Source organism: Electrona antarctica (assembly GCF_951216825.1).
Source record: "Electrona antarctica genome assembly, chromosome: 16".
NCBI lineage: Eukaryota > Metazoa > Chordata > Actinopteri > Myctophiformes > Myctophidae > Electrona > Electrona antarctica.
In genome coordinates, this window is record NC_136797.1 from 26184222 (window position 1) to 26194661 (window position 10440).

Sequence of the window (10440 nt, forward strand, 5' to 3'; positions counted from 1 at the left end):
CCTTTCCAATCTGTAATGGAAACTCACTCAACCATAAACAAACCCGATACTTCAGGCATGACGCTATGACTCAGAGACATAACCATAAACAAACCCGATACGGCTTTTATTGGGTAGGCCCTAAAATGATGATGCCCTTGATCACAGGGAATTGCTCGTAGGCATACTTCTTATTCCGGTTTGTGGTTTCCTGCCTGATGACTGCAAATCAGTGACTACAACAACGTAATTTACCATCCGCTTCTGACCGGATCATAAACCCGAAAAGGAATGCTTCCGAGGCTAGTACAGACAGACAGACACAGGCAGGCAGGCCAGGCAGGCAGACAGACAGACAGACAGACAGACAGACATACGATTTGTAAAGCTATATGTTTTGTCCAACACACAGGAAATTATAAAATCACACCCGTGTGAAGTAAGTGGTGCAACTCCGTGTGGCAGTCCCCGGGGGGTCCCCGGAACTTCCAGACGCACATGAACGTGCCCAGGTGGCCGGGCCGGTTCCGGTGGGCCGCCCCACCTCCGAAACAGTTGAGAAAAAATGACAGTTACAGTGTGGGGGTCCCCAGGGGGTCCCTCTACTGTACTGTACTGTACTGTACTGTACTGTACTGTACTGTACTGTACTGTACTGTACTGTACTGTACTGTACTGTACTGTCACACCCGAAATCATCATATATGCAGTTAATGTGTGTGTGTTAGGCTGTGCAACAGTGACACAAACCAAACACTATTTTCGTGCTCGGACAGACCCAGCCAGGTACCCAGGGACCCAGGGGCCCAGGCAGGGACAGGCACACATAGAGTATAGCTCCTTAATGAAGTGGTGGCACCACTTAAAAAAAGGTTGTGACAAGAAGAATGGTTGTTTGTTTGGTACAGGTACCTGCCTCACACCACAGACATCATATCAGCTATGACGCTCATCAGAGACCAGAGACCAGGTAAAACCCTCCAATCCCGGGCAACTAAAGGTCACTGGTATGGGCCAAGTCCTTATTATCAGTGTACAGTTTGTCCGTTTACTATAGAACGTATAGGGAGGGGTCTCTAACAACCAATCACACATATGGGAGGAGGGCTAGCGGTTACTGTATATAAGGCCTGTGATGAAACGTATAGATCGTACAGGTTGTCTGGGCCAGCCATCATGACGACGTTGGGGAGTCTAATCGTTCTTGCCCTGTTTGTGGGCACAGCCTCTGCAACATCTGTGAGTCTACAGTAATATGTGCTGACTGTACCTTTTATTAATACATGTAGCACACAGTTTACATTGATAGCAAAGACTTGGACAGACACACACGCACGTGCGCACGCATGCGCGTGCGCACACACATGCACGTGTGCGCACACACTCACTCACTCACTCACTCACACTCACTCACTCACTCACTCACTCACTCACTCACTCACACACTCACACACACACACACACACACACACACACACACACACACACACACACACACACACACACACACACACACGTATACAATTATCTTTTAATGTGAAACACATGTAGTTTACTGTCTTTGTATGTGCTACTCAATAATATTGTATGGATTTGACTCTGTGACTTTGAGTTCCGTAGACAGCTGTGTAAGCGTAGAAGATGGTGGTTGTCTGCCTGAAGATACCATGTTTAAACATACATCAGTGAGAGCGGAACATTTACAAAGCAGTTATTATCTAAAATGATGACATGATATCATAATGAGGAAACGTATAGACATACTTGAAGACAAGTTGAATGACGAATGAGTTGTTGAAAAGGTTTTATATTAACATGTTAATTTAATGTGTAGCTAGGGACGGTGTACACAGAATCAGGCGCCGTGAGAGGGGATAACATTTTCCTTGGAATTGGTCGTCGTATGGACGTCTTCAAGGGAATTCCCTTCGCTGACATCCCTGGGAGGTTTGAGAAGCCTAGACGTCACCCTGGCTGGGATGGTGAGAAATCAACGTGAATGTCATTTTTTTATGCATTTTATTGTATTCTATTTTTGAGGATTTGATTAAATCTGGCCTATACTCTCAAAGGGAAATCCCATAAAGAAGTTTTGTTCCAGAATGGCATGATGAAAGATAAGCAGCAGAATTCAGGAGGGGTTTTGAAAGATATGATTCTGTGGCAGGCGTTTTTGCTTTAGGTGTTAAAACAGTTTTATCTCCTGACCTCAGGCGTGATGAGGGCCATGGACTACAAGCCCAGATGTATGCAGTTGACTATGCAGCAGGATGATGTCCGTGGCAGCGAAGATTGTCTTTACCTGAACATCTGGGTTCCTCATGGCCGTAAAGGTATAATATCAGTGGTTTTAACCCATTTTGGGCGGGAACCCAATTATGTTATAATTTTGCTATTGAAAAAATAGCAGATCTACAAGCTCATAGCGCGCCACCGAGTGGCGCGCTACGAGCTTGTAGGTCTGCTATTTTTGAAAAATCGTGAAAATATTTATTTCAGAAAACTGGAGGATTTAGAAGATTTTTTTTTAATTTTGAGGTCAGGCCTGAATGGGTTAATAATACAATAAAAATAACAGATAAAATAACAGATTTAACCATTAACATTGGTTATTTTTCTGAATTTATTTTCAGCAAACAATGCAGTCATACGATAAATAAAGTATAACTTGTGGGTTCCCCTGACATGGATAACTCCAACACACATTGTCCTTCGATTAAAACATAGCTATTTGAATTGAATTAAATGTCACTCCATGTGGAAATGTAGTATTCCGTCTCTAAATCTTGTGTTCAAATGCTTTTATCTTTAGTGTCCACAAATCTACCGGTCATGATCTGGATCTTCGGAGGAGGGTTTCTGACTGGAGGTTCAATGGGGGCCAACTTCCTGGACAACTTTCTGTATGATGGCCAGGAGCTTGCAGACCGGGGAGACGTTATCGTTGTGACCCTGGGATACCGTGTGGGAAGCCTGGGTTTCCTCAGCACCGGAGATGCAAGAATACCAGGCAAGTATTAGCAACATTATTGGCTGTAAATGGTACTGTAAATTGACTGCATTTACAGTATAAATTAAGTGCCTTTATTGTCTTTCTGACCCTTCAAAGCACTTTACAATGTATTTCACATTAGCCCATTCGTGCGTGAGTGTGTCACTCGCTGCCCTCTGGAGACAGTTTTATCGCTTTAGCTGACTTTAGTACAGATGATACAGATCGGTGCAATGGGTACTCGTCACCGCTAAACCCCTTATACCTAAACTTCTTTGCCTTTTTTTACTATTTTGAAAAACATTTTTGAGCGGCCTGAAACTCTGGTGTATGCAAAAATAATTGGTTATTTGGTAATTTATTAGGTTGGTTTCTTGACAGGAAACTATGGTCTTTGGGACCAGCAGGCTGCCATCGCCTGGGTCCACAGGAACATCCGCGTCTTTGGAGGAAGCCCTAACAGCATCACCATTTTTGGAGAGTCTGCTGGAGGAGCGAGTGTGAACTTCCAGGTAAGTAAGTGGCTGGTGATGTTGGTTTAACCACATGAATCCTTCTAGCCAGTGGCGGACAAAGCACTCAACCCCAGTACTTGAGTATATTATATACTCCTGGTCAAATCTTTCTCAGTCAAAAGTGTATTTTGAGTATTCAAAAGTACAGTGTTTTCTTTTTAATATTTTTTCAAGTAATATCAATAATAGTAGCTAATAATATATAGCAAATTTACAATATAATAGCACATTTACAAATGCATAACCCGCTGTGAGCTTCCATATCTGTCTTTTCCAGCAAAAGGATTTGGTATAGAATAGAGGTTTAAAGAAGAATTCCAGACGTTTTATTACCGTAACATCTAATCCAAAAACCAGTGGTGGGGCAAATCAAATAATAATAATGTTAATAATGATTGACATTCAGAGGGGACCGCAGCTCAGAGCAAGCACGCTGGGTCTTAAGCCCAAACCACACCAAAGGGTCGTGTTAACTTGGGACAAAACGTTTTTTAAGGTAAACCACAATGCAACTCCTTGCAACTCAATGAGTTACATTGGTGCGGTTTACCTTAAAAAACGACCCGAGGCTTTAAGGCTTGTTCGCCTTGTTAGAGAAGCCCCTTTGGGACAAAACACTGTGCGCAACGACTTTGTTAGTTTATTATGAAAGACAAATGTGAAGGAAAAAATAAATAAATGTGTGTCTGTGTCTGTGTGTGTGTGTGTGTGTGTGTGTGTGTGTGTGTGTGTGTGTGTGTGTGTGTGTGTGTGCGTGTGCGCGTGTGTGTGTGTGCGCGCGTGTGCGTACAACAGATTCTCACACCCTACAACAAAGGTATAATCAAGGGTGCCATCTCCCAGAGTGGGACTGCTTTCTGCCCCTGGGCCATCAACAGAAACCCTCTGAAGCTAGCAGAGCAGGTGACGTGTTCAATATATAAAAAATGTATTAACATTAATCCTACATTAACCCTGCTTTTTGCCTCGTTTCCCTCCCAAAGTTCAGAAATAGCTATTTATAGACTTTAAGTAAAGGTGGCCTTACACTAGCCGATTTTTTTCAATCTGAAATCTGATAGCACCACACACTACAGGATAATCGGAGCGGGGCAGAGCAAATATCAAACATTCTTGATGTTGATCGGGCCGATCCCGATCACGCTTTGAGCGGTCGGCGATTATCGGCTAGTGTAAGGCCACCTTAAGCCTAGTTAAGAAAATGTCCACCCACGCCCCTCACTTTTACCTTCAACTTCACTCTCCAGGTTGCTCTGCAGGTCAACTGCCCCACTGATGATACAATGGTAGCTTGTCTGAAAACGGTAGATCCTTGGCAGCTTACACTGGCCGCTAAAATGGATCCAATGGCTGGATCTCCTCACAGTGAGTATTGCATCGCATCTCTATGTTTGCTAGGGAATTATTATTATTATTCTATGCTGACTAAAATTCAATTTTAACGCAGTAAGGTGAAGACGGTAGCCTACTGTCATGTCTTGTTGTACTAACACCTGAATAAAAGGCTTTTATTATATAACTATTCTGAGCTGCTCCAGTGTCCATTCCTGCAACAGTAGCCTACATATTGGAATACTTGTTCTGGTTCAGTGTGGTGCAGCCAATGTTTCATGTGAATTTTCTTCTTTTTTTTTTTTTATTCCTTTTATTGATAAGCACACTCATTCATACAGTTGTATAGAACTGGGAGGAGAGTGAACATAAACATTTACAGCATTATTGTCCTTTTGTTTTTCTTTCTCCATACATTGACTCTCCCCACTCAGTGTTCCATTTCAATTTTTATTCTTTTTTCACAGTAAATGTGCCATTTTGTTTTGGTTTCATGTGAATTTGAAGGTGTAACATACTGTAACACTGTGGATCATGCTTGTACCTATACCTCCTACAGCCCCCGTGGCATTAATGCTGGAATTTGCTCCTGTAATTGATGGAGACTTCCTTCCCGATGAGCCTGAAAAGCTTTTCGCCAACGCTGAAGACGTCGACTACATTGCTGGTGCCAACGACATGGACGGACACGTCTTTACTATGTTCGACGTCTCCAACCTTAACAATCCCTTCGAAGAGACCTCAGTGTGAGTATCAATGGCAGTATAAAAGACAGTTGGGCTTAAAGCGGCAATCCTTTGGTTTAATTTCCCAGCCGACACTCAAACCCTGGTCCTCCGCGTGAGTGCCGCAATTTCTTCAACTGAGCCATTATCCGGGGCATGTTTTTGTCTTGCTTGCTCTGGGGAGCAATAGATTTCTGACCTTCAGGCAATACCACTTGTTAACCAGTATCGGTCCTACCAGGATACAGGATCTAAATGTCTCAATAGAAGAGTGATCTAAACTAAAGGATGGATGAATGTCATTCCACATTTTTTGGAAACAGGGAGGAGAAATGTTTAGGCTGGTTGGAGTGGTAGTCAGACTCAGCTTGTCATTGAGAAGGGAGGGAGGTTGGATCATATTCTGCAGATCGGGTGTGCCATATACAGTACCTTTGGCTGCTATAGTAGGACATCAGCAGGACATTGAAGTAAGTGGATGCAAGCAGCAACCGAGAGTCAATGATGTGAGCGAAGAAGTGGGGCATAGCATTTGGATCAGTTCAGTTGATGGGGTATGATGATGAGAGACCATGCAGGCAGACCAGCAAGGGGGAGTTGCAGTTGTCAAACCTGGATATTACTGAGGCCTGCATAAGGAGCTGAGTCTGTCACCTTCACCTTGAAGAAGGTGTTAAAGGTGTTGCATATTGCATAAGGAGCTGAGTAGACTCCTTGGTGAGAAAGGGACGGATCCTTCCGATTTTGTACGGTGCAAACCTAAAAGACAACTGCTTTATCTTTTCAAATCTGTTTTCTTTCTTTCTTTTTTTTGTCACATTGCAGGGAGGATTTGAAAGCTCTCCTTGGTGCTTATACCAAAGAAAAAGGTAGTGTCGCCCAAGATGCAGCTTTTAATCTCTATTCTTCCAACTGGGAACCAGAACCTACCTGGGAGTCAGTCAAGAGGGCGGTTGTGGACGTTGGAACTGACTACATCTTTATGATGCCTACCCAGATTGCACTCTTCATGCATGCTGCCCACGCCAAGTGAGACTTTTATTGTATACTTAATGTCTGCACATTGAAGTTTGTTCATTTAACCTTGAGAGAGTACAAATGCAAGGTCTGTTAATTTGCATTTTTGTACACTCTCTGAGTCTGAGTACAAATGGATGAATTAACATTGAGGAATTTACTGTGTAGTGAAGTATGTATGTGCATGAGTTGTAAACGTCTAACCTTATTAGGCATGTTATTGTGCGTAATAAAATATTGATTATTTACCGTACCAACTGCAAACATAATGTGTCAGGTCCACTGAAGGATATTATCTTCTGGCGTACCCATAACCTGAGAGTGCGCTGTACCAATTGAGCTGTACGCAATATTATGATATCATCTGTCAGGGAAAGCGTTTCCATTTTAGCAATTTACAATTTAGGCATTTAGCAGACGCTCTTAATCCAGAGCGATTTACATTAAGCAATAACAAAAAGCATGACATACATCACATATATAAAAAGTAGTTATCATGAAACATGCGTAAGCTAAGAACGTAACAGTGGAGTATCTATATCATAACTATATATATAAACTAACCCTAACCCTAACCCATACTATACTATATTATACTATACATATGTACTATAAAGTGCTATGACTACATAAAATGCAATTCTAGTGATGTCTACATAACATGCTATAAGTCTGTTTAAAATGCTATCTAAGTCTACATAAAGTGCTATCTAAGGGGCTATAGGGCAAGTGCTACGGGCCATATGATGGAGTCTGAAAAGGTGCATGGTTTTCAGACTACGGCGGAAGATTTTGAGTGAGGCTGCAGTTCTGATTGTGATGGGAAGTGCATTCCATAGTTTTGGAGCCAGCAGGGAGAAGAGTTTGGGACGTGTGGAGCGTTGTCCCGGCGTTTTTAGTGAAGGTACTTCCAGCTTCCCTGCGTTGGCTGATCTGAGTGCCAATGGAGGGAGCGGAGAAGGAGGGGGGAGACGTGTGAGAATTTGGCTGGTTGAAGACCAAAATTCTCACACGTCTCCGCCCTTCTAGCAAGCAATGGTAAAAGCGACAGTATACCTATGGAATTACAATGATGGGCAATGCCCTTACGCCTTATCCCTAACTGGGAGGTCGGGGTTCGATCCCCGGCCGGGTCATACCAAAGACTCTAAAAATGTGACCCAGTGCCTCCCTGCTTGACACTCAGCATCAAGGGTTGGACTGGGGGTAAGTCCCTGCGACATATAGCGTCATGTCCAGGGGGTGTACTTGTACATCAAGCTGCCTCACGCTACAGAAACAGGAGATAGGCTCCTGCCCTATGGGCCCCATGGCTCGGCAAGGCTACTTACTTACTTACTTATCCCTAAACTTATTTGCCGTTTTTTACTATTAAGAAAAACCTTTTAAAATATTTCAAATAGCCGATCAACAAGCTCACAACGTGTCAATGTAGATTGGCTAGTTGAACTATTTTTTTTAAATAGTCAAAAATGCCACATACGTTTAGGGATAAGGGGTAAGGGGTGCAAGATAGATAGGGCCCGATATGTTAAATCAAATATGTTAACAATAGAATCTGTGCATAACTGTATAGTCTCAGGTTTTCAGACGGTGGCATAACCATTTCCTGGTAAAATACTTGACCTTTCGTTTTTGAAATGTACCCAATGTTCAATCAATCAAACAAGTATAAACTAGCCTCTAGTCTAGTGCCTCTAGGACTTGCCTAACCACATTTATTTTTTTTATTTTTTTTCAACAATGTATTTATTTTCCTTTTTTACACACAAATGACAATACAAATATACAAAAATAAATGAACATTACAAGACAATTACTGATATAAAGAAAGCAAAACAACAATAACCAAAAAACAAAACAAAACAACAGCACTACTCCTCTTCAGCTCCATCCATTAAATGTGACAAATCATTGTTCTTTATGTATCTTATAAAACGGCCCCACACCTCCTGAAACATTTCTTGTTTACCACATTTCTTTTTAGCACGTTTTTGGTAAAGTGATAACTATATCTTTATTTACTTCTTGTCCCATCAAAGGAACGGTCGTACCTACTCGTACCTGCTCTCCGAGCCTAACCGGGCTGGTGGTGTGGGGAAGCCCTACCCAACGTGGATGGGTGCTGACCATATGGATGACCTGCAGTATGTGTTTGGAAAGCCTTTTTCCTCACCCATCGGCTACTGGCCGAGCCAACGTGATCTCTCCGGATACTTCATCGCCTACTGGACCAACTTCGCCAACTCTGGGTACATCTACAACTACAGACATACAACACGCACACACGTCCACACACTTTATGATCATTATTATTAAAGACTGGGTAGTGACAGGTAAGCTACAATGACGTCAACATTTGGATCAATAAAATCAAATCTTAAACCAGTATCATCATATCATCATGTGGTAATTTAGATAAGATAATTGTATGTTCATTCATGGCAATAATGTCAGATGTATATTATATATATTTTTCCCCCTTTCACAACAATTCCAAACAAAACTGATTTTGAATGTATTTTATCGAGAAAGTAGAAATGTAATCCATCAAGTCCATAATGCATTTGATTCATCATATGGTATTATGAGAGACAGCGAGCCCTCCTGGAGCTTATACTGTATGTTTCTTCTCTGTTGTATAGGGACCCCAACCAAGGAGGGCACCGGATTCCTGTCATCTGGCCAGCATTCAACAGAGATGCAGGCGAGTATCTGGATCTCAACGGCAGGATGAGCCCCAGTAACGCGGTGAAACATGCACTGAGACTTCCCTTTGTGAAATTCTGGACCAGTGAATTTCCCAACATGAACTCAACCTCTGAAGACGAATAACGTGTCTGCCTCACTAAGTTTATACTTTACAGTAGTAGTTATGTTATGCTGTAGCCTACTATGACGGTGTTGCTTACCAAAAAATGAGTTCTTAATTAATTGTACTTCACTGAAACAATAAACCCAAACAGATAAGTCACCTGCTTGCTTTGTTATTATTATTGACTCTATGCGTGTGTGCGTGCGTGTATGCTGTGACATGGATCTGTGTAAGCCCAATTTATACTTCAGTGTACATCAGTGTAGCACGCTAAAACTAGCCATCTACAAGCTCACAACACTTTCAGCGCGTGACACTGTTCTACAGTGTTCTAGTACGATGAAGTATAAATGAAGAACTCGACTGAACGTGATCCTATGCAATCTGCATGGACCAGAATTGTAATCCTGTGTGTCCAGGCTGAATGTTATATGAAACATATGGAATTAATTCTGTACTGGCCATATATGGAGTATATGGAGTCAGTCATTGTTAACAAAGTTGCGTATTCTAAGCAGACATGGCAACACTGGTAAGAATCAACATATGGAATGTCAGGTCAGCTCCATGTATGGAGATCTAAGGGTTTGAGGGCAGATATAGAGTTGCTGGTCGGCTTCATACATGCAGATCTAGGTGAGTCTTCTCAATGTATGGTTATCCAGGGTTAGATGAGGTCAGTGTTGTGATCTTCATATATGGAGATTGCCATATATGGTGGCATGACGTGTCACAAGGCGTGATGTCACGAGGCGTGACCATAAACTGTATGTAGGCGTGATCTCATGAGGCATGACCATATATGGAGGCATGATGTCACAAGGCGTGACCTTATACATGTATATGACCTATGTCACAAGGCGTGACCATATATGGAGGCGTGACTAACACACAGATAAGCAGGTTTTTATAGTAAATGCGACCTATGGTCGCAAAAAAGGCATAGGAGCTAAAAGGACTTATTCTTGGCTCTTCTCCAGGCCGGTGCCATTTCCCTTTCCTTCTACTTCTTTCAATATCTGGTCACTTCCACCCATATAGAGTATATATATAGCTTCCACCCTA

General features: G+C 42.3%; 1 protein-coding gene across 1 annotated transcript; it reads left to right on the top strand.

The window, feature by feature from the left end:
• Positions 1-1155: 1155 nt before the first annotated feature.
• LOC306939373 (bile salt-activated lipase-like) lies at positions 1156-9395 on the top strand (the record flags this gene model as incomplete). Its single annotated transcript, XM_079523960.1, has 11 exons — positions 1156-1218; positions 1814-1961; positions 2193-2312; positions 2792-2989; positions 3353-3483; positions 4282-4389; positions 4734-4851; positions 5378-5564; positions 6369-6572; positions 8603-8812; positions 9206-9395. The coding sequence occupies 11 exons, from the start codon at positions 1156-1158 to the stop codon at positions 9393-9395; spliced, it is 1677 nt and encodes a 558-aa protein (XP_079380086.1).
• Between the last annotated feature and the right edge of the window lie 1045 nt (positions 9396-10440).